This window comes from Lissotriton helveticus, chromosome 12 (assembly GCF_964261635.1).
Source record: "Lissotriton helveticus chromosome 12, aLisHel1.1, whole genome shotgun sequence".
Classification (NCBI taxonomy): Eukaryota; Metazoa; Chordata; class Amphibia; order Caudata; family Salamandridae; genus Lissotriton; species Lissotriton helveticus.
This window is the reverse complement of record NC_136073.1, coordinates 511,882,184-511,909,888: the sequence shown is the minus strand read 5'-3', so window position 1 is coordinate 511,909,888 and position 27,705 is coordinate 511,882,184. Positions and strand designations below refer to the sequence as shown.

The 27,705-nt window shown below is 47.4% G+C and overlaps 1 protein-coding gene across 1 annotated transcript in view; it reads left to right on the top strand.

Annotated features, from left to right (window-relative positions):
* The window catches only part of CDH8 (cadherin 8), a 780,636-nt gene that overhangs the window by 477,940 nt on the left and 274,991 nt on the right, over positions 1-27,705 (top strand). Inside the window, exon 4 of the mRNA XM_078668530.1 lies at positions 18,635-18,802. Within this exon, the coding sequence (XP_078524656.1) occupies positions 18,635-18,802 (168 nt within the window). The remainder of the gene's footprint in view (positions 1-18,634; positions 18,803-27,705) is intronic.

Below are 27,705 nucleotides of genomic sequence, written 5' to 3'. Positions count from 1 at the left end.
ACCTGGGCTCTGCTACCCAGGTCCAGTGCTATGTTTAAAAGGTATATGGAATTTAGGTGTAATTACATTTGATACTGACAACCTACATGTAAGTCCCTAGTATAGGGTAAGGCATGTAGGTTTAGAGGCCCAGTAGATTTAATGCACTTAGGTGTGCACTGCTGTGGTGCCTGCTGTCATATTAAAGGCAGCCCTGCTTTGCAGGCTGCTTTTAAAATAAAACGATGTCCAAATTCGACTTTGGAATTAAAGGTACTTCCAAAGTCTTAAACAACTTTATTTTTTCATATAAGTCACCCCTAAGGTCTGCCCTCGGTCCCATGTTGAAATAAGCAGGGACATTATAAAAGATAGGTTATATGCTCTGGTGAGGGAAAAACTGCCAATTTCGTTTTCCCCCAGTCTAGTACATTAGCTCCATAGGGTAACATGGGAAGGCTTTATTCAACATTAATAAAGTCTATCTTTTGACAGGAGCAAGCTAAAATAATAATTCAAAGTGTCAAGTTAATAGCTGCCATGACTCCAACAGTTTGCAATGGTTGGATTTATTATGACTAAGGAAAGAGAAGAAGTTATAGAATTGCTTTCCTAAAGATACCCAATTCAGCGTGTAGCAGCCTCTTCTGTTTGCCCAGCCATTGACAGGCTGAGCGAAGTTGCCTTAATGACTGAAGTGGCCTGGGTTGAGACAAAGGAGACATCTGGTAGGAGGAGATCTATAGCAGCAGATGCCAGGACAAGAAGGGGGGTGAGTAGCCAAACTGTTCTTCAAAGGGAGAAAGAGAGTGAGGGCAGGAACCAGGCCCACCGTACTTCCTGCACGCCCCAGCTTGGCGAGAGCATCTGTAATTGAATTAGGAGAGTGGCTGGAAGGAGAGTGTAGGGAAAAGTTAGCCCCACTTGTGGTTTGGGTTAGCCAGACCTGAACCCCCAGCATAGAGTTTCTCCATTCTTAACAGTGCTTTCTGGGACAAGAAAATGCCACACTTCAGGGGAAATGGTCATCACATAGGGTGGCACCCTGCACCCCATTGGTCAGGGGTACCCTCCTTTTTGCCAGACCAGAAACCTGGATAAATATGGGAGAGCTGACCGACATCTCAGATCTCTGCCTGGAAAGAACAAGAAGAAGGACTGCCCTGCTGAACCCCTGGTCTGCACCAAGAAGGACTCCACTCATAAGGACTGTACATGGTGAACACTCTGGGCTTCATAAAAGAGCACTTTGCCTTGCTTAAAATTTTAAGAACTGGACTTCCTGAAAGCAACAGGTACAAAAGACCTTTAGAAAGTCACCTTCATCAACCTGGGGCTAATGAGGCAATTGCGCAAACTATCCCCGATCCTGACGGTAGACACGCTTAGAAGAGCAGTATCAGCACTGATCCTGGCACGTCTGGATTATGGCAACGTTCTGTATGACAATATCTCTCAAAAACTGTTGAGTAGACTTCAGATAGTCATGAACGATGCCGCCAGACTGATCTTCAATAAACCTAGGAGGACTCAGGCTACTCCCCTCCTCCATAAACTCCATTGGCTGCCGGTGAAACAATGGGCCAAATTCAAGGGCCTATGCATTACGCATAAAGCACTGTACGGACAAGCCCCAAAATATATCAAGAAACGTCTAGTTCCATACGCCCCAAGCAGGAATTTACGATCAGCAGACGCTGCTTTACTGATTTGTCCGCGCTTCAAACTTTCCTCCTTTGGAGGGCGAACTTTCTCCCATACAATCCCCAGTGCATGGAACAAACTGCCAGAGAGCCCGCGCAAAGAAACAAATCTTTTATCTTTCAGAAAAAAGCTAAAAACAGTGTTGTTTCAGGAGGCTTGGGGTACTGCCTAACTCTCTTCCCTCTAGCATGGTGCTCACTCTCTGCAAAGCGCTTAGAGACCCCTGGGTGATAAGGCGCTATAGAAATCTAATATACCAATATACCAATACCAACCTCAAGAAGAGCCCAGCTTCCAGTGGACTTTTAGGGATTTGACCAGATGCATTGTGGGAATTGTAGTCCCAACCTTCCAAGGAGAATCTCAGAGATTCTCAAACCTAGACTGGTGTTGTGGTTACTTCAAAACTCCAAACAGACCTCATGGAAGAATATCCAGAAGTTTGGAATCATTTGGCGAATTTTTGGTAAGAAGCTTCATAAGCTGACTGACCAGTCGTCGAGAGTCAAGCCAGCAACATTGAACCACGACTCGGCCTGAACTTCAGATTTGCCCCACTGAAAGCTGCCCGTTTGGAGCTTTATGCTCTTAACCACTTGAAAGTACATTTTTACATTTCATTTTAAAAGTCAATCTCTGAGGGTTCCTACATTGGATTTTTGTTGTTTTGGTGTCACTTTAAAGATAAACATGATTTCTATTTTTAAAAAATTGTTGGATTTTTATTGTGTGTTGTGTTTTACTTATTTACTATATTTTATATGCTTTACATTCCTGACTCCTAAATTAAACCTAACTGCTCATGAGACAATCTACCAAGGGTTGAACAATTGGGACTTTACTGAACCTTATTTGTGATTGTGGTGTTGTACATAAGTACCTACCTGCACCTACTAACACACCACCTTCCAACAATATATATGTTGGACCCGGGCCTCTTTGGCTGGTTCACCCCTGAACTTTTTGCTTTTGATGGCGACCTGGCATTCATGATTTCTGGCTTGGCGCACATTTTCCCTGGGTCCCAGGGTAAAGTGCGTGCGTGGAGTAAGGTTGGCCTGCCCTCCCATAGGAATGCATGGGGAATATCTGGGTCCCTGGTAGTTCCTGATGTGTGAGGAGTGCAGGCTCGAGATTGGTATGTGCGAACTCGTGAGATTGAATGCTGTGTGATGATGTATGCGGCATGTATGTGTCTAGTGGGGAAGTGCCACTTCTAGACATTGGTGTGTGTGTGCAGTGAGGGTGCTGGCGTGTGATTGGCTGGAGCTGGCTGGCAAGCCTGGCTCCAGGAGTCTGGATGGGTCTGCCCGGTGGTGAGTGTGGAGATTAGCATGCTGATGGCTGGGGAGGAGTGCCCCTGGGTCCTGAATAGGGCTGGGCTTTCCCCACACAATGCTGGCTCCACCCCCTGTGGTGCGTCTAATGACCCTAGCCCTGCCAGTGAATAGAGTGAGGGGCTGAGCACATCAAGGGTGCTCCAAATTCAGCTGCGACTGGTTTCTCCCCACCCTGCACCTACAGACAAAGGTATTTCATGTATAAGAAGGGGCTGTGTCCCCTTACAATTTGTTCTCTTCCAATATATATATAGAGAGAAGATGAGAAAGACAGTGGGGGATGATTGTAAGACTGTTAGACACTGAGAGATACAGTGAGAGACAGAGAATGTAGGGAGGGCGGGGAAAAAGGAACTGAGAGAGAGAGAGACAAGGTGAGAGGAAGAAAGTGAGAGAGAGAAAGACTGAGAACAAGAAAGAGAGAGAGAAAGAAAGAAAGAAAGAAAGAAAGAAAGAAAGAAAAAGAAAGAAAGCAAGAAAGAAAGAAAGGGAAAGAAAGAAAGAAAGAAAGAAAGAAAGAAAGAAAGAAAGAAAGAAAGAAAGAAAGAAAGAAAGAAAGAATGCAAAGCAAAGAAAGAAAGAAAAGCAAAGAAAGAAACAATAGATTGAGAAACTTAGGGAAAGGGAAATTGGGAGAGAGCAATAAACAGCAAGAGTCCTTGAAAGACAAATAGATGCAGAGAAACACAGGAAAAATGAACAGATAGCCCAGAAGGAGTAAGGCCTGGTGCTAGGAAGGTGTGGTGAACAAAGAATAGAGAAGCAAAACCAGGGGACCAGGATGCCTAGATTTTAGATGCCCAGGCTAAAGAGAACCAGTACAAAGGAGAAGAACAAGGATGAGCATAAGGGAGGAAACCACAACTTGCAACAATAGGAGAGGAAGACTAGGACTGTGAGAACCAGAATGACTTGAAGAAAAAAATTCATAGAAGAGCTAGGAAGAGCAGTAAAATAAGGACCAGGAGACAGAGAAGGAAGAGAAACAGAAGGATGAAGATGCCCCAGCTGGCCCCAGAGCCCCATTGGCTAGAAATGTCCAGGTCTTAGTCTTTACCAACCAATGAAAGTCCTGCAGTTATGGGTGTAATTTAAGCCCCTGTATCCATGACCTATAGGCACCTCAGGGTCATGCAGTGCATTTTGCAGGGGGGTCTCATAATGTTGGATGCCTCTGCCTGCAGCAATCCCCTCCACGCATATCCTTCTAAAGAAAATCTCCTATTTGCCGGCTGAAGAATCAGCACAACCTGTCAGTAGGATGATGATAATGAGCAAGAAAGAAGAAAGAGGATAGAGGGCAAAGAAGGCCATGAGCAGGAAAAAGACCAAGGGGTGTAAAAGGGTTAACATCAAAAGGGCGCTAACAATCAGGACCACAAGGAAGACCTGAACCATGACCAGAGGAAGTGGTGGGCTAGGACCTGGGGGATCAGCACCTGTGGGACCCTGAGGCTGACGAGGATCCAAGTCAGGAGGACCCGGAGAACTAGCAGGATTTGAAGGACTGGCAGGAGGAGGCTGGGAGGTATATGGAGGAGGAGGAGGGCCACCAGGAGCAGAAGGGGGTGAGGAGAATTACCTAAAGGATCTGGACCACGAGGACCTCAGTCCTCTCTCCATTCCAATTTGTCAATTGTCTGAGCTGTCCAATATCCCCAATCTGCCATTTATACCTTTAACTTGCCCACTGTCTCCCAATCTATGTATTCTCTCCAAGTACATTAATTTCCCCTCTAAGCCTGCCCACTCTCCCTCTCATTCTGCTACCCCCTATCCCCTTATCCTGCCACTCTCTACAAGTGTTCTGCTTTCCCTCCCTGATTATCTACTTTATCCCACTCTACGTCCTTTCACCTACTCTGTCTATTTTTTACCACTAAGTTTGTTCTGTCCTCAGCTTGCTCTTTCCCAAATCTGTCTACCTTCTCCAAGCTTATACACACTTCCAGCAACCTGTCTACTCGCCCCATGCCTGCCCACTCTCTCTCCTAGATTGTCAGCTTTCCTCAGGCTGACTGCTTTTCCCCCATCTCTATCCTCTCTCAATGTCACATTTAGGGCCCGATTATGATGTCGGACGGACCTGAGTCCATCCGACATCATTTGGGAACTGCGACCGACCGACCTCCTGTCATCGGTCCCAGCCCTGCAAGTAGGATGTGACCGAACACTGTTCGGTCTCACTCCTATACTTTGCAATGGGAGCATGCATTCCGAACAGAATGCATACTTTCAGTATGAAAAGCTGAGGTGCAGTTCATCCCTGCACCCTGTGGCAGGCACCTCAAGGTGCCTGCCACCTGGTGCAGGGATCAATAGGGGGGGCACTACAGGTACCCTCTAGGCTGCCATCCGGAAGCCTTGTACCCATGGTGGCCCTGCTGGGGGGGCCCCAAAGTCAGATTCCCACAGCCTTTCTGTGTTGGAAAGGCCGGCACAGAAAGGATGTGTGAATATATCATAATCATAATCGCTCAGGCAGAATGAGCCACCCTTGGGATTACAGGCCCCTTTCCGAATGGCAGACGGGCTCTCCGAGCCCATCTTGAGCCATTCGGAAATCCTGTTTGGGTTAATATCCGACCAACTCCATCCAAATGGGTAGAACAGAAATTAATCCAAACAGGAGATTACGATGCCTTAGGAATGGCTCCGGCTGAGGGTTTGAGCTGTTTCCTACGGCATCATAATTGGCCCCTTAGTTTTTCTGCTTTCCTCTCAGCTTGCCCAATATTGGAGCTCAGTGGGAAACCAGAAAGGCCACTTGACATGCTTGTCAAATGGTCCTGTGTGATTTCTAGAGATGTTAAAACTGATCACTACTTTAACAGAAATTAGAAGCTGTTGCTGCATGACATGGTGATCATGCTTCTACTGGTGACGGTTGTACAGACCACAAGTACTGTAGGGACACACGTGTTTCTTGGGAGCATTCAATCACTGCCTTGGGAGTGCAATCAATATATGACCTGACAGTGTGGAACTCAGCTGACTTCGAAATATGGCTTTCTTGATCAAGTTAAAGGCCATTATTATCTCAAGCTTTTTAATTTGTCAGCTATTTCCACCCCAAATATACCATTACTAAGAAGAACAATACCTCTGAGGGTTCGTTCAACTGATGTGCACTCTTAGGTTTCACTTGGGAAGGGTGAATGACCATGGGAATCAGATTGAACACATCTAATTTTCTGGGATATTCGTAATTCCTCAACAGATTTTCATTCAGGATTTCTGCCCCTTTAAAAAAGGGGGAGTTCTCCGGGAAATAGCACTTGCTCAATGTGTGTCTGAGGTACTCATAATGCTTATGGTCTTTGAAGCCTCCATTGAGAAACTTTATAATGAGTACCAAAGAGATGATAGTTTACCCACGCAGTTAGAAATGTGTTGCTTCCCCATCCCCTCCCTCCCCCCACTTTTTCTTCCTAAGGCAATGAATAACCACGGCTCAAAGTAGGCTACATGCCATGTTAAACCCTCTTTCGTCTCTCCTCCAGAGATTAAACCATGACTCCACTCCGAACACCTCAAATTATGGCTTCCTCATTTACAATTACGATCCTTCTAAAAAAGCTGTTCCAACAGCAAGCTCTCCCAGCTGGGCCGCCATAGATAACTCATCAACACAATAGGAGCTACAGGGGGAGAAAGGCCTGGCCGCCCCCCACTCAATGCATCAAAAACAACAACTGGCCTGACCCAAAAGTGTACACCTAATACTACAACTTCAACACTAGAGGGGTTTCCGATACTTTTCAACTCCCTCATAAGTGTGTTTCCTACCACTAGTCAGAGTGTCCTGGTGTATCAATTTACAAAACCAATGTCATAAAATCATCATAAGACCTATCCCATCCGAAAATAACATAAAAAGGTGTGGGAAAGGAGAGGAAGCACCTCATGGTCGTAACACCAAGAGGGTTGCTGGCTGATACTCACTGGCACACCAACTTATCATCATAGGTTACTTTCTCTCCACATGGCAAAGGAAAGGTGTGTGTACTGTCGTGAAAATCTCAAACCCAATGAAGTACAGAAGACAGTGAAACCCAAGTGTAAATGAACTGTCAGTACATTATGGCATTACAAGTACCCAATGGACCCCCGTGAGAATGTGAATGTATAATTCTCACCATTAAAAACTGATAAGGCTTAGTGGCTCGACGTAACTGTAAGCTTTCAAACCACAATCAATTTTCTTAAGCCAACATGTTTCGTTGCAATACAGTTGTGCAACTTCTTCAGGGCTGTTGGGAGTTCCAATTATAAACTTCATGCGAGATTTGCATCTAACCAGTTGGTTGTGGAGATTCCTCGTCCCTGCAACCATCTTTTGGTGAGGCACGTGTCCGCTAATCACATGCCCACGGGGTGACTGCCAAGGTCTAGTCCCCCCAGCCGCATCACACCGGCGTTCGTGATGCTCCGAACACCCCCAGACCCTCCAACCATAGACTGTGTCATCCCTAGACATACCGTACATCCCCTTCCCTTTCCCTTTCTCATTATCCCACTCGGCTCTTTCTTCATGTCACTTCCACAACCACCACCAATGACCATTGTACCTAACGCCTGGCAGATACAAAATCAGTGCAAACCAGCCTTTCTTGGCTTCGGTCTTTTCTATTGGATGTTTCCCTACCAGAATGCCCTACTGTAATGCATGCCACTATTGTATAATTGATCTACAACACACCATTGCAATGGTGCATTCCGGAGACCTTTTTCTTTATATTTTGTCACTGTGAAAGACACGTTGTTTGGATGATGGATACCCTTTACACCCACCCTCCCCACTTGACCCTTAGACACATCCACTCCTCCCTCTTCGTCTCTCTATCTCCCCTATTCCTCCATAATTTGATCTCCTCCCCCTTTCACCTCCCCACCCTTCCCCCACCACAGAACAGCTGTACATTTACTGCCTTACTTTGTCCTTTTCTTAATGACTGTACAATGTTCAGCTTCTTCTGCACAGTTATGTTACTACCCTGTTATTTAATAAACAAAAATTACGACACAAAAAAAGAAATGTGTTGCTTCAATTTCACGTTTGAAAAGAGTATATATTTTTTCTACTTTCATTACTTTTTTGATCAGAGTATAAATACCTTTGAAATTCATACATGCCATTGGTGATGGTGATTTCTGCCAGAAAAATGGAGATGCGGGTATATGGTGCAAGAAACCTTAGAATTATTTGTGCACTAACATATTTCTCTTTGTTGCTTTACTGACTTATTATGGGTATTCAGGTACCAAGACGTTCTCCTTCATCAGTTTCTTAAAACAATGTGAGTCACAGGAGTTTAATGGGGATATGTCCATAGCACTGATATTTAAAAACCAAAAGGAAGCTGGACTATATATCTGGTGGAATGACTGCATTAATACACTATAAAGGGAAAAAAACTCCAGGAAAAATTAAGTGAGATGTGAAATGGAGTCAAGATGTAACAACAATCCTTTCTTTATGTCTGGCTCCTTGACTACACTGCCCACAGGGTCAAACTGGAAACTAACAGTAGCCCTGGTAAACATGCTCCAACCTGCCCTTTTCCATTCCTTACCTTCTCTCGTTCTCTCTCCCTCCTCTCCACCCCCACCCCCCTCCCCTCCAAACAAAGAGCCCCTACCATGCGTTTAGCCTGCTGCCTTTAACCCTAGGTTAAAGGCATCTGCCAAAATCTGAATTTCTTCCCTGAATTAACAAAAATCCACTGGGGATGGTCGCCAGACAGAAAGAAATGTTAGACACTCAGTCGAGGGCGCTTGCAAAAGTGCTGCTAAACATAGGAAAGGAATGCAATTTCCGGCATAGAACAGAATATTTGCTCTTTAGATTATATATTGCAGGATTTGTGTGGTATATCATATTGCATGTCTGTAACCTCGTTTGCCATGACACAGTCTCAGCAAATCAGTCCCGAAAGTTATACATTGGTCATGCGGTTAGACCTGGGTAGGCGTCCCCTCAAAGATATAGTGCGTCTGCGCCCACTACTTTTTTGGGTGCGCCTAAGAAGGACCCGGGAACTCCATAACTATGCTGCAGTTCTAGATGAACTTATCTTGCTCAACACAGGTAACAAGATCAAGTGGTTGTGCAACCTAAGACAGTTGGTTGTGCAACTGGGCTTAAGTGATTCATGGACAAGCCAAACACCGCCCCCCAAGTCAGTGATCAAAAAGCTCTATTGGGACTGGGTACAGGAGATGGCCATACGCAGAAGTGAAGGGGGCCCTCTCTCCCAGCGATTCCTTGAGATCAAATGGATAAGAAAACTTGAACCCTTCTTAGACTTCATAGAGAAACCTCTGGACAGATCACTTTACCTAAAACTCAGGCTCAGGACTTTACCGGTGAACAATTTCTCTTCCGGGTGGAAAAACCTAGGTGTTCTATCTAAAGCCTGTCCTGGATGTGCAGCCCCCAATGAGTCTGTGGCGCATTTTCTCTTTGCCTGTCCAGCATGTAGGGTTGCCAGGAAGATATGGTTAAAACCACTATGCATGGGGTTGTGCCTTAGATGTCACAAAATGGCCCTACAGGTCCTCTGCACTGATACGTCTTCTATCGCTATGGTGTGTGGGGTAGCTAAGTATTTGGGTAGTGCATGGCAGACACGCACAAGGAGGGCCAAGCCTACCCCCCATTTAACCTAACCGCCAGATGGCCCCATGGCAGGAAGTGCCTTTTTATGATTTGTACGTAATTGTTTTTAGTGTTTATTTTAGAGATTTTAAAAACTGAGTAGTATGTGACATTGTATGTATACATAGGATTGGTGGGTCCCTGCTCTTTTATCTTTTTAATGTACTGTATAAATTGTATACTTTTATGATGACATTTTTTATCGAATAAAGTAAATACAACCACATATACATTGGTCATTTAAGGATGGAGGGGAGGGGGATGCGAGGGGGGCGCAAAGACACTGAACACTGCACCCCACAACAATTAGCACAACGGCCCTGGATGCCTGCAACAAGGCGGTGTTTCACATCCCCCATGCTACTGGTCTCCAACCTCCTACTGTACAAGTGCTTCCGCAACTGGGGGTACTGCACCCAAACTCTGAGGACAGAACCGAACCACCAGTGCTTCATAAAACGTCTCAAAAGAGAATTATTAAAAAATGCACGTCTCAACTCAAATTCCTTCCGGGGCAGAGTTTGAAGAATAACAGACGTAACTTCCGCCTGGTCTCCTACTGCTATAATTTGTGAACGTTCATTATTTCATTTAACTGTGGTATTTTTACACCTTGAGGCCGCTACTACGGCATCCGATAGTTTCCCTCCTTAAAATATTACTTTTTTAGAATTAAACCAAATGAAATGTTATAATTTTAACTATATAATAAATAGTGCTGTCATCGGCACCTTCAAATCAATTACTACATTTGAGTTACTGTAAATGGTGTAAGGATTGCTCACGAACTCCTTCAGTGGCTTATCTGTGATTTTCCGGAGCTGGGAGGAGGCGTTGTTTCCTTTGCTTGAGAAAGAAGCCCGGAGCACTGTTGTTAAAAAAAAAGACTGTTCTGGTGGATTAGATTTCCCTGGGCAGTTCTTGCGCTTGACTTACTTAAAGGATGATTGAGTATTTTACCATATTTGCTCTCTATTTTCAGACATAGACATTTATTATCACTTTCTCCCGGTAAGAAAAATAAAATAAATAAGAAGAGAACATTGATAGATTCAGTATAACATGCCCCATTTCCTGTTTAATACAGTTTGGCATCATGACTGCACAGTGAAAACCATGGTTCAGTTATGCAGAGTGAGAAAATGCCATCACTTTTCTATCATTTGCTTAATTTCATTCTGTAGCTGAAATTTCGTAATCAGTTTTTCGCGTTCTTGGTTTTTAATAGCGAACTGTATTTTCAGTGATAATTAGCCTGTTCCTGAAACGTACCTTAAGACTAATCGGGATATTATCAGTAGTTTGGCAGTGTAATGTTCGATAGAAGGATAATGCGTTTCAAGTATAAAGATCACTTAAATGTCCCATAAACAGGTGAATGGAATCTTTTGCAGGCTGGTGCTGCTTCTAGGTCACAGTGTCCTTCTCTGCACAATTACGCAGAGCAAACAAAAAACATCTGTTTAAAATAAGTCCCTTCCAGTTGTTCTAGAAGTTGTAACCTATTCAAATATGACACCGTACACTTTCTTCCAGTTACAAAAAGTACTATTTTAACGCGATTTGCTGACTCAACCAAAATGGGTGGTGTTTTTTTTAAAGAAACATTGCTGCAATTTATACATTTTGTTGGCAATTTTAATAGGAAGATGGTGCTGTGGCATGTACCTAAACGGATTGGTGCTTCCTCATAACAATGAGGGGAATACTAAAAAAGTGATTTTTAATCAAAAAGATGGAAACCACAAGCACAAGTTGCTGCATGATTTTTTTTTTTTTTGCATTATTGAGTTGTCAGTTATAGAATGATGAAAAGGAATGGCATTATCACAGAAACAAAGAGCTATAATCTTTCATTTTTTTTAATCCTGATTGGGGTACCACTGCAGCCAGTAACGAGCAATAGAAATAAAAATACTAACATCACCATCTTACACAAGTCCAGCAATACCTTGTAATTTGTATTAACTTGAAAAACCCACTCCATATTGTTCACCCACCTCCTCTAGTAATGCCCATAGATTACTACATTGAATGCTTGTGTCCCTTTTTGAATCATCCAATTTCAATCAACAGCAGGTATATGGCACTGCTATTAATGTAATTTTTGTACAAGTTATTAGAAGAGCAAATAAAAAGCTATTTAAAAATAAAAACACAGCAGGCATCTGGCAACCTTATTTTGTGGGCTGGTGTCGGCCTATTGGATTACAGGCATTAGCAGGCAGTGGCTCAAAAATTTCAGCAGGGCTAAGAAAGAGTCAACCCTAATGGAATTCCTGGTGGTGTTCCTTGCAACAGGGAATCCAGAACCCCTTGTTGAATCTACCAGTGCCTCCCAGACCCTGGCCCTATCAAATAGTCCATGGCCATATCAAGCCTCTCGGAGCAGCACTGCACTTGTATGCCCTGCTCACCTCTTAAGATCTCTGCGCCATGTTGCTGCGCTGGGTCCCCCAGGAGGCTTCCTATTCCTAGTGATTTCCCGCATCACAAGAATAAAATCCAACTCTTGAAACCCACTTGTGGCCTTCGTCTTAAAAGTGAGTGAAAGTCAACTTAATACACAGTGTCCTGGGGTACAGGGGACCTCTCTCTCAATGATATATGCAACCATCTGTGTGACTTCAACCCAGTAAGAAGTGAGCAACTGGCAACTCCAGAACATCTATAGAAACTCCGCTTCTACCTCTCTTCATCGCAGACCTGCTTCTCCCACTGTGTGAAAATACGAATTATTTTTCTGGGGGTGAGGTATGCCCTGTGTAAAGCATAGAAATTAAATACCTTAAAATGGGCATTTCTTGGTACTTTGGGAACCCATTCTAATAGAACCACCCAGTTGCCCTTGGGTATGGGGATTCACAGGTCATTCTCCCATCAGATTTGGAGGGTGGTTAGGGGCAAAATCATGTCCTCTCTGACCATAATATATAAGCAGGTGACAGTATTGAAGGAGCGCAAGGACGTGACTATATATTGACAACTCTTGTGATGTGGTGGTTCTCATAGGCTTGCACCCCAGTGCCTGTGGACCACGGCTGTCACTCCTTCGTGGAGTAGAAAGTGGCCTGGGTAGATCATCTTCCAAGCAGAACTCTTTAAATGGGAGGAGTTCCTCAGATCTGAACAAATCACCCTTCATTGATGCTCCTGCAGTTATCCAATCCGTGAGAACCTCCCAGCCCCCGTGCGGAAGTACCTTCAGTGTGCTCATGGGTATGTCTGTCGAGTACAGGACCCTCACTCATGTCTTTCGCAAACAGCGGGACCAACAGCACTGCAGCACTTGGAATTCTGTGGTATCATCTCGTGGAGGGAAGTCTAGCTTTATCAGTACCCATAGCAGCTGGTGGAGGTTGGGTATACAATGACCCATTTCCCGTTCTGGAGTCAGTCTGCCTGTCAACCACTGTGTTAGCCATTGGACCTGTGCTTCAAGGTAGTAAGACTCGGATTCAGGGACTGCCAGCCCTCCCTCTTCTACAGATCTTTGCAACGTGGTCAGAGCCACCCGTCTGCGGCATGCTTCCCATATGAAACCAGTGATGAGCAAGTCGAGTTCTCAAATTAGCGCCCGTGGGATCCATATCAACAACACCAGAAAGAAATATAGTATTTGGGAGAGCGCAATCCTTTTGAGTAGTGCAACTCAGCCCGCAACAGAGACGGGGGGCATCCTTCAAAAGTCAGTACTCGTTCTGAGAGCCCAAATTGCCTTCCCAAAATTCCCTTCTAACGAATCTGGTTGATCATGGTATATTTTCACACCAGAGTTCTGAAAGCATCGGGTTTCCCACTGCAATATCTCGAATCCATCTGGGAGAGCCTTGATTCACAGGCATCAGGAATAATCGCAACTTCTGGAACCCAAAGTCCTCTAGTAGTCACCTAACTTCTGCCAGAGCCTTCATCGCATTTCAAAGGAAAATTAAGAGTTCTTCTGCATACAAGACAATGTGATGGGTCTACCCTCCAACCTCTATGCCAGGATTGCTGTCCTCAGCTCTGGCATAGCCGGCCAGTGACTACATTGCCCGCGCAAATAGCAGAGGTGACAAAGTGCACCTCTGCCTAGTCCCAAGGCGCACACTGTAGGTCTTTGAGATAATCCATCCCATCAGGACTCTGTCTGTGGGGTCCTTGTACAGCAATCTGGTCCATGCTATAAACCTGTGCCCCAGTAGGAAGTGCTCCATTATGTCATTGAGAAAGTCCCACTCCAGGGTGTCTAAAGTCTTCTCTGTGTTTACTGAAAAGATTACTGCCGAGGCACAGCTTTTGAAGGCACCATTTAGTATCCAGAAATGTAGACTGCTGTTTTTGTACATTCCCAACGAAGTCCGGAAATATCATAATTTTGCTATTTTCAACTCTTTGGTCTCTCCTCTACCCGGCTTGGCCCAGGATGTGTTCCCAGACTTTATAGTGCAGTTGTCTGGCCACCACTGGCTGCGGTGGTACCCCAATCAGGGGGGTCCATACTGAAATCCTAAATGCCCCCTCCTGGATGCAAAATGGGCAGAGACCCTCCGGTGCCACCTCCTCATGCAACCATCATTCTAGGTATTCCAGCAAGCTGCTCCCCTTCAAACATTCCAGCAGTCTAATCACATGGATGTTATTTCGTCGTGACCTGTTTTCAGCATCTTCCACCCTGAGCTCCAGTGTCTGAATCTTCCTCTCCATGTTGGTGAGTCACTCTTTTATTATCACTAGTTCTGAGGGTATCTCTGCCAGTTCTCTCTCTGCTGTTATGCCCAGATCTGTTACCAGCATGTTTTTCTTCAACCCCAGCACCACTCTGGAGGTGGTGATGCCCCGCAGAATACCTTGAAGAGTAGGTCCTTTACATGGTCCCACATGTAGGGCAGGTGCTCCAGCAACCTGTGTGTCTTCAATGGTGTCACCCAGGGCCGAACCCCCAATATCTGGGTACTGTTCCTGGGACACCTTGCTCATGATGATGGTCAAGTCGTGGGAGGTAAAGCAAGCGAGATAGTGTGCTCCTATGACTGTGGCTCAGTACTAGGAGTACGTTGGCTTGGTAAGAGGGAGGCCAATTGGAGAAACCTGAGATGGTTCACAGGGTGACACCAGCGGCTGCCTCTAGGTATCTCTTGTGGTGGTCAATATGTGTGACCAGCAACACCTGTTACAGCCAAAGAACTCCCACTGCTAGAGTGGTTTTTGGTAGGTCGTCTTGCAGGTTCTGCCAACCCCCAGGGCTTGTGAGTATGGTTCAGTAGACGAGGCAGCTCAGGCTAATAACTAAATACAATTGATAGTACTTGATCCAATCAACAAGTCCCGGTAGGGGGATCCGCACCCAGCAAGATTGAGTGGGAGTGTAATAAGGCAAACAGTGGCAGCTGAGACCCTCCGGCCACAGAAGGAATAATGTTGAAGAGCATGTTGTTTGCCTAAAGTAACAGTTCTCAATGTCAGAAGTTACCAGCACCAGGTCTAGGGAGCCGCAGGGCAGCCAGGCGCACCAGTCCAATCGGAAGTCCAGTTTACTCCCAGCACTCAGGGCAAAGGGTCTTTCAACAGGAAATAATTAGGAGAAGTCACAGCACTCAGCTATTAGTGGATGGCAAGTGACCAAAGAGTCTGGTGTACTGTAAGTGGAAGGTGGCTCTCTCTGACTCTCAGGCAACCCCCTTGTGGGCTGCCAGTCAGGTTTGCGGGACTGAGTGGTTCAGGGCATTCGGTATCACTCACCACCTATTCGCAGCTCCAGAGTGTCTCTGGGGTATCACTGTCCAGAGGCGCCCAACTCTGACAGAGCCTCTCCAGCAAGGCAGCAGGTGCAGTCAGAAACCCCCTCTGCAAGTTGTCTCGCCACCCAGACACAGTCACCAATGCCTCACCTCTCATAACTTCCTCTGGTGTTTCAACAGTGAACAGTTCACTCCCCTGTTATCACCTTAGCAGCAGCCTCTATAGGAGGAGCACTCACCGCTGGGTGTGCTTGATGGTGGTTTGTACCAGGGGAAAAATGGTAGGTCATGTTGGAAAGGGCAGAGCAGAGGTTTTAGAACTGCTAACTGCCCTTCTGTAGTTCAAGCAGGTCTCAGAGTCCCAGCACCTCGCATTGTCTAGAGCACATTGCCAGGGCAGATCCCCAGCAATGCGATAGGGGCAAGTGGTTTAGGTCTTCGGGCCTAGCAGTGCTCCCTGTGCCACTCACTGTCACCCAGAGTAAACCGCCATCCAGTACCACCCTCCCCTCCTGGGTCTTTGGTTGCAGACACAGCTGCAAGAGCCCCCACCACCCAAGAACCATGGCAGCCATTTGGTTGAAGGCTCTGGTGCTCTACTACAGAGAAATAGTCAGCAGATCAAGCCACGCCTCTGCGGCTCTCTGTAAGTTTTGGCGGCCCTTGTCCACCAAATTCGAGTCACCCGCTCGCGGCTCTCTCAGGAGGCAGCCAGAGCTCCTGTGGTGCCCCAATGTAGTATCGACGGGCAATTGAAGCATGCAATGGGGTCAGAAGGGAGTCAAGGATTAGATGCCCCTCTGTTCAAGAAATTAAGCTGAATGGTGCCAGATGGAGGATCACTGGGCAGGAATTCTGATTTGTGTGATGAGCACCATAGCACTTGGCCATGCCCATCAAGAGCAAGCGTCTTTCAGATGCTTGCCCACCTATTTAACCCCTAAAGTCCACCAGGCACTTAATTTCTAATGTTAAATGTGTTCCTAAATTGGGATATTGAGCCAATCCAAAGTGCAAGTTTATTCTATTTATGTCAAGAAAGCTCACAATTCTCCTGACCTACTAGCAAAATCCCCATAGAAGGTCTATCAGTTTGTATACAAAGATTAATAAAAAGAGAAAGTCAAAAGAAAGAGATATGACCTTCAGTCCATATACTTGATTTGTCAGTTCAAAAAGTTCATTTGATTAATGCTATTTCTGAAAGGACAGAGTTTTTCATACAGCTTGAATCCATTTTCTGTTTGTGCCATTTTATCCACAGCATCAGGATTACAAGCTCTTACATGAGCCCAGAGCTACCGCAATCAGTTGAAAATACTAAAATTCACAGGGCCCAGATTCAATTGGGTATGAAGCTGTGACTTTTCACCTGAGAATGCTGTTGTGTTCCTACAACTACCTCTATATGTAAATGTGTTGGACTTGTAAAGCGCACGGCTGCCCGTAAGCATCCCAGCGCTGGAGAGCGCTGGGGAACCCGTCCTGGCTTTCCCTGTGAGATGGTCCCTTCTGGGTATCTCCAAGGTGAAACCAGGCATCCCCAGCATCTGTGGGGGGCCGTTGTAGAGATCAGGCAAGCTTAATGCCCAGAGTTGCCGAGTGTGATCCCTGGTTAGAGTAGGCACCGAGGCGAGAATTGTCAAGTCCGCTGACCCTGGTCCACGACCCTGCCACGTCGGGAATTGAACCCTGGTCACGGGCCGTTTTCTGCTTCCGGGTCTGCCGCCTCTAACCAGTGAGCCACTCCACTCCACTATATTTGCCATCACATTGCGATATAGGTACAAAAATGGACAATGCAGATAGACCATGCATGAGGTTTGTTTTTGTACAGCCCACAACTAGCCAAAAAACTTTGGATCACGGTATATGATTAAAGTAAAGGTCAACAAGTGATTTTATAGGTAGATGGTTCTGAATGTGGCAGTCGACTGATACTTTATCTTGATTTAGTAGTCTTTTAGGGAGTGTGTTTTTGGCTTGTTCCTAAAATGGAGCAGGATTGGGATGATCTTGTTGGATAAGAGAAAACTGATTGAAAGCGTATGTGCACTGATGAAAAACGATCTTGACTTTATGCAAAATCTTAACTTATCTGAGCTCGAACTGACCTAATTCAAAGATGTATTTGCAATTTGAGGAACTGTGTGAAAATAACATTTAGGGACAGAAAACACATCTGCTTTTCAATGGATGTTCTTAAATGCTCTTGCCATGCCATTAACTTAGCTTTATTTTACACACATATACTCACTTTTTAACCCTTCATCAAACACAGATTTCTAAGGATCCATCCTCCTGAATGAAGACCACTGTATCCATTCCAAGAGTCGAAACACTTAGAAACACTGAAGAAGGACCACACTATTTCGACATAAACTGGACTTAAAGATAATGTTATGAACTTTGCATTTCAATATGCCTCTTTTCTTACATTATGGCCCCATCCAGCACTGACCTTCAATAAGTCTTCACACCCTCGTCAACCACTAACCCAATTTCTAACACACCAAAACTCTGGAATAGTTTGCTGCTTAACAGAGTTTGTTAAGCAACAGTGTGTGAGGTATGATATCTGTAGGGTTGTTGCTAGGGCCATGGATGAATGGCTTTCAACTGGTGGACTATAAACTTCAGTTACTGACCCATATACAATTCCAAGTGATCTAGGTATATCCCGGGTTACCTGGCTGCTTAAAGCAACCAAAATCTTTGAGTGAAACTCGAGGTGGAGTGTAGAAACATCAGTAGGTTCCGGCATTCCTGATTGCACCAATAATTTCCCATTTATAGGTGGAATATCAGGGCTTCACTCGTAATCCCAGTTACCTCACTTTCCCTAGAGTTACCGCTACTAATGTTAGCTACGAGCATGGAAACAGCTTGTAAATAACCAAACACTCATAATGAGGCCTGTAGTGTATTAACCAGTTAAAATTAGGAACAATGTGACACTTCAGCAGCAATTTGGTGATGACAAAAACTATGAGCTAGATTTACAAACAGGTGAGTAATGTTTGTGTTAGTTACACTGAAGCAATATAATGGTGGCTTTGATTAAGATTTGTATTGATGAGCATAGGGGAGGATTTTATAACCTTGTCTATAGTTGCCATGACATTTTTTAAGTCATGTTTATGTCATGTAAGTGAACCTAAGGTTTGTAGTAGTTTATTACCTATCAAGTTAAATTGTGTTCAAATTTGTGTTGCCTCTTATTCCAGCAATCATTAAGACAGCCCTTTCGAACATGGACCGAGAAGCCAGAGAGGAATATCTTGTTGTTATACAAGCAAAGGATATGGGTGGTCACATGGGTGGACTTTCTGGGACGACAACAGTGACGGTAACATTAACTGATGTTAACGACAACCCTCCAAAGTTTGCAATGAGTAAGTACCTATAAAAGTGTACATATGTATATTTCAAATTCTTTAACATGTTATCGCATTATTTGGGAATTATTAACAAATTCACAAATGCTCTCTGAATTAACACAATGGTGATTATTTGTCTTCCTGTGATGATGCATTATGAAAACAATCAAGGTTTCTTGATCATAAATGTTTAGCTTTATCCTCATTCAAGGGTGCTGGGCGTTTTGTTGTAGGAAAGAAGAGGTATATTAAATTGTAGTACATTTGCTAAGCATTACGTTTTTTTCCCCATGCAGCTACTACCCTTTGGTCCTTCTGTCAATAAATCTGTTGGTTTTCTAAACACTAGCTAGTTTAGAGTGGCTTTTACTTCCCTTATTGACTGAACTTTAAGTTTAAAGTGCTATGACGTTGAAGGCTTAGTTTTATTAAGTAGATAACGCAATGAGAAAATGCAACTGTCCAGAGATCGCAAGATCACTGGTACAACATTTCTAATATTTCTTTTTCTTTTTAACTGTCATAATTTCGTTATAATAAATACTATTGCATTTAAGTTAGGATTGTATTGGGTTGCAACTGCACCTGCCCGTATTATTGTTTTTCAAAGGCGCTTGGGAGACTTAATTTGTCAGATTATCACGTCAATATGTTCTGCACCTATTTTTCAATTCAAGCTTTATTTCACCCGAAGGCCATAAAAGCACAGATAAAAAACAATAGAAACAATTACCTGGGTTGTTATACACTTGAAAACATAAAATCATAACTGCGAGTAACAATGAAATACTTTATAGCCAAGCAGTAAGCAGGGCAGTATACTCATTGACTTGGAGAAGCGCCAAATATCTTTTTAGAACATATTTGAAGGAAAACGCGATTATACCGATAAGTTCAATGATGCATTATTACACACTTACAATCAAAGGAACAAAGATAGTCACATGTGTTTCTAATTCGCAAGTGAAAATAAAAGAGAAGGAGGACAAAAACATCAGCAGGGTCCGTTATGTGCTCCTACACTTCGAATAATTTCGTTCAGTGCTTGATTTAGCTCTACTACACAGCTCAACTACACAGTTAAAATTCTCAAATAAAAAAATTTGTAAAATGCGACAGCATAGGGTCAGAAACCAGCTTGAGTTCAGAGGTTTGTTATTCTAATGGTGCACCCATAAGATTTCATAAGTAGATAGCTTAGGACGTTAGGGGAATTAAGAAACCTAGAGCAAGCTATAGACGAGTATGAGGTTGCAAACATATTAGGCCCAAAACATTGTGTTCAGACGAGCATCCATCTACGCTGTCACAGATAACTTATTAGATCTTATTTTACATGCCCACTTTAGGAATCCTGACACAGCAAACACTATACACTCCTCTGTGTCATGTATTCTTATCCCAGCCTCTCCCAACCTGACGCCTCCACCAACCTGAACCAGGCAGTGGAGAACTTCAGCACCTGGATCACCTGATCGACTGAGGTGCCTCCATCAAACCAGCCAGAACGCACGGAACCACCAGACAAGCCAGCTTGTACTCACCAGATCTCAGCGTGGTGAAACGCAGATGCAAACAACTTGGAAAGAAGATGGTGCTTCAGCAGAAAGAACCAGGGATCGATCTATTTTGAAGTCTGCCTCGACTACCAGCACCTACTCAAAGCTGCCAATAAGAGGGCCCTGACACACCACATCGAGGCCAGCACCAACCAGACTAAAGAATCTTTGCCATTGTCAGAGAGTTCACCTGCCCATCAGCTACTAAAAACTGGATTCCTTCATCACAGGAACTCTGTGACGCTCTTGCACACCAGTTCCACAACAAGATAGCCACCATATTCAGAAACTTTGATCCTTAAGCCACCAACCTCCTTAGCATGCCCACTCCTGCGGAGACTGCCGACACCTAGGCTCTAATTAACTGCATCCACTTGGGAGCACCCACCAACCCATGCCCCATCAACTCTTCAACCTTGTAAGCAATGAGACCAACCATCAGCTAACCACCTTCATCAATGCCTGCATCATCACAAGCACCTTTCCTGGCACACCTGGAAACAAGCAGAGGTCTGACCCCCTCCTTAAGAAACCCTCTGCAAACCTTACCAACCTCCAATATAATCATCCCATCTTGCTGCACCCGTTTCCCCCCAAAATCCTGGAAATGGGCCTAAACCTCCAAATCCCCGAACACCTGGAGAGAAATAACCCTCTAGACTGCTTACAATCAGGATTCAGGGACAACCACAGCACCAAGATAGCTCTGATCACTGCGACTGCTCACCCTTCTTGACAAAGGGGAATCAGCCACCCTGATCCTTCTCGGCCTCTCCGTCACTTTCGACGCCATCTCCCACCACACACTCATTAATAGACTGCACCGGATCGATATCAAAGAAGTTGCTTTTAGAGAGATGCATCCTTCCTCATGGGGCGCACACAGAGGATCCATCTCCCTCCCTTCACATCACAGCCCAAGCACATCATCTGCAGTGTCCTGCAAGGCTCTTTCATCAGTCCTACCCAATTCAACTTCTATATGACGTCGCTAGCAGACATTGTCAGACCTCACAAAATCAACATCATCTCCTACATCAACGACACCCAGCTCATCCCCCCACTCTCTGTACACCGCAACATGACTTGAAGAAGGTCTTCTTAGCCTGGATGAAAGACAACTGTCTGAAGCTCAACACGGACAAAACCAAAGTGCTTATTTTTGGCAGCCAACCCTCCCTCTGGAACGACTCCTGGTGGCCAGCAGAGCTCAGAACCACCCCCACTCTGAAAGACCACACACCCAAACTCGGTATCATCCTAGACAGCAAACTCTTCATGACACAAAAGGTCAAGGCTGTCTCATTGGCTTGCCTCCACATGCTCTGCATGCTTCGCAGATTTTCAAATGGCTACCCACCTGCACCAGGAAAACTGCGAGGCAGGCCTTCAACACCAGCCGCCTAGACTACAGCAACACACTCTATGCAGCCATCACCAGCAAAATCTGTGGAAGACTCCCGAGAATTTAGAATGCAGCAGCTAGGCTGATCCTCAACATGCCCAGAAGGACCCACATCACCTAGCACATGAGGGACCTCCACTGGCTCCCCATCCAGAAGAGATGCCACTTCAAGCTTCTGGCCCGCCTTCAAAGTCCTCCACAACCAAGCATCAGCATACATGAACCACCGCCTGAACTTCCACCAACCACAGAGAAACCTCCAGTCTGCCCACCTCACCCTCGCACAGACACCACGCATTTTCTGCTGCCAGATCAGAGGTTGATTCTTAGCCCACCTCACCACCAACTTCTGGAACGCTCTTTGCCTCCACCTTCGAGCAGCTACCTCATTGGCAGACTGCAGGAAGGGACTACAGACCTTGCTCTTCGACCGAGACCCGCAGCACATCAACTGGATACCCTCAAGGATGATAAGCTGTGCTATGTAAGTAGAACTTGATTGGGGGGCGTGGCTAGCAGGCCAACATGGCAGACGGAGTTTGCTAGTGCTCCGGTGCCGCTGGGGGAGGATTGATCCTGCAACCCGCGCCGAGGGGCCGTTTACACCTAAAAACGGCTGCATCCTGAAGCTCTTAACCCCCGCCTGCTCCGCTGAAACTCCTGAAGCTCTGGCGGCAGGGACCCCGGAGATGCACCGTGACTGAAGGTGGGGCCTGGTGTCGCGCTGCAGACCGGGACCTCAAGTGACAGCGGCACCCGGTGGGCGAGGGCCGTGAGGGGACGGCACGCCGGAGACCCCGGGACCGGAAGTGGACCCCTGGAGCGGAGACCCCGACCCCGCGACGGCCGAAAGGAGCGGCTGACACCCTGTGACCCCGAGTGCCGAGTAGAGGGTCGGAGACTGCAGACAGACCTATGCTGCAACCGGGGGCGCCGGAGCGCGAACGCTGTGGCCTGAATACTCCCGCCGCCGGTGGCGACCATTGGATGAGGTGCCCCACCGCCTGACCTGCCCCCTGCCCGCGAGGATTGTCGGTGAGAGGTCCGGAGGAGAGGGGGGGGCCCCTGGAGGCCCTGAGCTGGGCGGAGGACCGGGGCCTAGGGTAGAGCTGCTGCCCCACGGACTGAAGAGGGCGGACTAAGGTGGACAGAGACCCCTAGGGTAGAGGCCGGGCCCGGCTGAGACGTCCTGACTGCCCGGCTGCGACGCGGTGGGGCTGAGGGGGTATGGGCCTACCCCACGAGGCGAGCTGGAGGCCGGAGCGCCGGAGAGGCCTGGAACGGGGCTGCTAATACCCCCCGAAGCGCCTAAACTACTCCATTATCGGCAAGGCCCCGGTTACAATTCACCCATACAGTGCTGGAGATTCAGGCGGGGTGGCACCCACTTGATCCTGTTACCGCTCTGGGCCCCTGCAGTACGCCAGATGGGGAGAAAGGCATAGCGCCTCAGGGTGGATGGCGCTGCGGAGGGCCCCAACGCCCTTATAAGCTGAACGGGGCCCGAGGGAGTCCCCCCCCCGGCGGGGTCACGGCAACCTTCAACAGATACCCCGAGCTGTGAGTGCTGGGAGAGGCCAACGAGGGGGCTACTAGGATGACAGACACGCTCCAGACGGCTGGTATTTGCCCTGGGACGCGCTTCTGCCGCCACCTGGACACCTGGCACTTACCATGGTGCGCAAAGGCGTGAAGAACACAGAGGGCAAGGAAGGACCGGTCACGGGCCCTACCCAAGATGCGGACCCCGGGGGCTCTGCGCCGCTGACGTTGACTTCCACCCTCTCAGAGAGTCAACAAAGTGATAAGCTGGACCTTATACTTAAGGAGATCAGAGACTCCAGAGCTGTGATGGAAACGCAGATGGGCACCCTCACCACTAACCTCTCTTTGCTTAGGGCGGACCATGAGAAACTAGCGGACAAAGTTAAGGACCAAGGTCTATCGCTGGCTGAAATTGCCCCGGCAGTGGCGGAACACACGGACTCCATCCAGCTGATCCAGCGTCAAGTCAAAACCCTGATGGAACGCGTGGAGGATGCAGAAGGGCGCAATCGACGCAATAACATTCGCGTTATTGGCCTGCCGGAAAGAAGCGAGGGATCACGCCCGGCAGAGTTCATGGAACAATGGTTCCGAGATAACGTTGCCCCTGAAGGTCTGTCACCGTTCTTTTGTGTAGAGAGGGCCCATAGGATCCCAACTGGCCAGCCTAAACCGGGACAGACGCCACGACCGCTCATTGTCCGGATCCTAAATTACCGGGACAGAGACATGCTGCTAAATCAGGCCAGAATAAAATCGGTCATACCGTGGGAGAATAAAAGAATATCACTGTACCCTGATTACACCACTCAAGTGCAAAAACAACGATCGTCATATTATGAGGTGAAACAGAAACTCCAGAAGGCGAAATTACGTTACGCCTTACTGTTCCCTGCGCGCCTGAAGATAATCCATGACAAGAAAACCCACTTTTTTGAAAGCCCCACAGAGGTGGAAGAATGGATGGAGGTGATGGACATTGAGGAAAGCCTGGACCCGACACAGACCTCCACGGATAGCAGGTCCAAGGAAAGCCGGCCTCAGGGAGAGGACGGGAACGGCGCCCGACGCAATCACCCAAAACAACGTAAACCGACTGCCCATCAGCAGAAGCAGGACCAGGTGGAGGCAGTGGCAGCAGTGGGCTCCTTCAGAGACGACGAGAGACAATTAACACAGACACTGAGGATATCACAGCCCACTCGGACTCGGACAACAGTATAATCCTGTTCCCGACGGTGACACCTAGAGCCGCGGACGAACTTCTAGACAATGCCCAAGAGTAATGCCTCCTATGGACCAGACCTGAAATTTGAGTACACCACGATATCCTTTTTGTGTGTGAACTAGGGGGGCGGGGGGGGCGAGGGGGGTTTACTTGGAAATGTATGTGTCCCTTCTTTGTTGGCGAACAATACGTGGCCTACTCATGGGTGGGGAAGGAGACTTAGATGCGGGGACCGCGAGCTGTGACTCCTGCCTCTCCTGGGATCCTACGGCACTTGGCCGCTGTTTGCTGATTGTACCAGTATGGGACTGCCCTTGTTTCCGCCCCCCTCCCCTGCCCCTTCCTCTCCCCCCCCTCCCGCAAGACGTGGATACATATACCAAATAATCCCGAAATAACTCTCCCGGCGGCGCCGTTGAGCCGGCACCTTGACCAGGCATGGCACTATGGACACGGCCAGCGCTTGGCCGACCCCCCACTAGAGTATGCAACGTTACCTGTTTAATTACGTTACAATGTTTATGGTTCGGCACAGCGGAGTTCAGAGGCTGCGCCTCCACAGTTGGGGTTTGGGATAGGGAGGGTACTGTCTCCTGGTTGACACGGGCGAATCACTCACTAGGACATATGGGAACACTCATTGCGACACCTACACGGGGTTATGGCTGAAGCACGAGGCAAGTATAGGCTGGTCACCTGGAATGTGAGAGGGCTGAGGGCAGTGCAGAAGAGACACAGGGTGCATGCTTTCCTGTTACGACACAAGGCACAGATAGTGTTCCTACAGGAGTCACACATGACACACCCTGAAGCACTCCTGCTACGGAAGAAATGGAGGGGTACTATATTCTCTACCACGTACTCTGCCTTCTCCAGAGGGGCCACGATATGGGTGCGCCACGGCACTCCATTTGTAGAACTGGAGAGACGAACAGACGAACAAGGGCGCTATGTGTTGGTGCGGGGCACCCTGGACGGGGAGGTGGTAGTGTTGGGCAGCATCTATGCCCCGAATTTCGACCAAGATAAGTTCCTAGCTGCAGTGGGCCGGGCGTTGACGGACTGGGTGGACGTCCCCTGGATCTTGGGAGGTGACTGGAACATGATTTTGGATGTGGCCCTTGACAGATCGCACCCCCCCCTTCAGGCGGCGGGAATACATAAACTGTCTGAATTGTTTGGGACGTGGCTTCGGGGCTGGAGGTTGGCTGACATATGGCGCACACTGAACCCAACATATAAAGAATACTCGTACTACTCCCCTGTACACAACCTGCATACCAGACTAGATAGATTTGTGTGCTCCACCTCAGTCGCGACTAGATGCGACACATCAGATTACCTTGCTAAAACGTTCTCGGACTACCGGCCGCTAGCGCTTGACCTACATTGGGGTAGAGTGCCCTTACCTGTCCCTACCTGGAGGCTTAACCCTGCGTTGCTCGAGGATGGCCCGTTTCGATCACACATAGCTGATGCCTTAACTGGCTACTTCGATACGAACTGGGACTCTGCGTCCTCGAACCTAGTGGTGTGGGACGCAATGAAAACTGTGATACGGGGGGCTGCTATAGGCCGTCTAGTGGGAGCCAGACAGGAGATCCACAGTAGGCTCTGCGAAGTGGAGAAGCGCATGCGTGACCTTGAAAATGCGGTAGGGCTAGACCCTGGCCGACAGACTGATCTACAGCAGTGTAATATCGAACATGCTGCACTACTGGAGACCCTGAGAGTGATGGACTATGGGGCCTATTTGAAACGACAACAGTCAGAGGCGGACAGATCCGGTGCTCTGCTTGCCCGGCTGGTCCGGGATGCCCCTGAGAGCCCTACAATAACGTCTATCCGGAACGCAGCGGGTGTCTTGATACACACTCAACTGGGTATCAACACTGTATTTAAGACTCACCTAGAGGACCTCTATGCTCCTCCCTCTGTGGTGGACAGGGACGAAATGACGGACTTCCTGAACGAACTGACGCTCCCAGTGCTGGCCCCTGGAATCCAGGCGGCTCTAGCCGGGCCTATAACACAGCAGGAAATAAAGGTAGCAATCCACTCGCTTAACCGGGGCAAAACCCCGGGCATGGATGGCCTACCATGGGAGTTTTATCAAACATATGCTGATGTGCTGGCCCCTGTCCTGGAGAAAATATACCTCACGGCGTACAAGGCTGGCCATCTCCCGGCTACCACCATGCAGGCCATGGTGATATCTATCCCGAAACCCGGTAGGGACACTCAGGATGTAGGTAATTACAGGCCCCTCTCCATGCTCTCCACGGAGTATAAGATCCTTAGTAAAGCTATTGCCATGAGGATCCAACACCACCTCCCTGGCCTGATCCATACTGATCAATGTGGCTTTCTCCCAGAGAGGAGTACCTCCCAGAACTCGAGGCGACTCCATGCCCTCATGACAACTACACCCCACAACCTACCGCACGCTGGCTGTATAGCACTAGACCTCCGTCAGGCGTTTGATTCCCTGACGTGGAACTTCATGTTCGAAGTCCTGCATCGATTTGGTTTCCCGGAAGGCCTTATAAAATGGATCTGTTTATTATACACAGGTCCGATGGGTAGGGCATGCACGGGGAGACACACATCGGACAGTTATGAAGTCCATAGGGGCACCCGACAGGGCTGCCCACTGTCGCCACTACTGTTTGTGCTGACGCTGGAACCCCTGGCTATTGCGCTTCGCAATAGAGCTGCGGAGGACGGCATACCGGTGGAAGGCACCGACCACATGATCTAAATATATGCCGACGACATCTTGGTGTTCCTCCGGAACCTGCGAGGAGACCACTCGGTCCTGGCGAATATTTTTAGACGATTTGAGGTCATATCTGGACTGGCTATGAATCCAGGGAAGTCCCTGGGTTTCTTCTTTCGAGATGGCCGACAGCCCCCCCTCATACAGTTCAGGGCCCACGAAATCCAAGTGGCGCCGACCACGTTTAAATATCTCGGAATACAGGTCTACCGGGACCCGGAGGCCCAGATTGACGGTAATATCCGTAAGGCCATTACTGGCCTGCGAGGTAGCGTAGGCTTCTGGACGTCCTTACCCCTATCAGTGATGGGACGAGTGGCGGTCTCGAAGATGGTCCTGCTTCCCCGCATACTGTATTATTTCGTGAACCTACCGGTTCTGCTCCCGCGTCAGATTTTTACC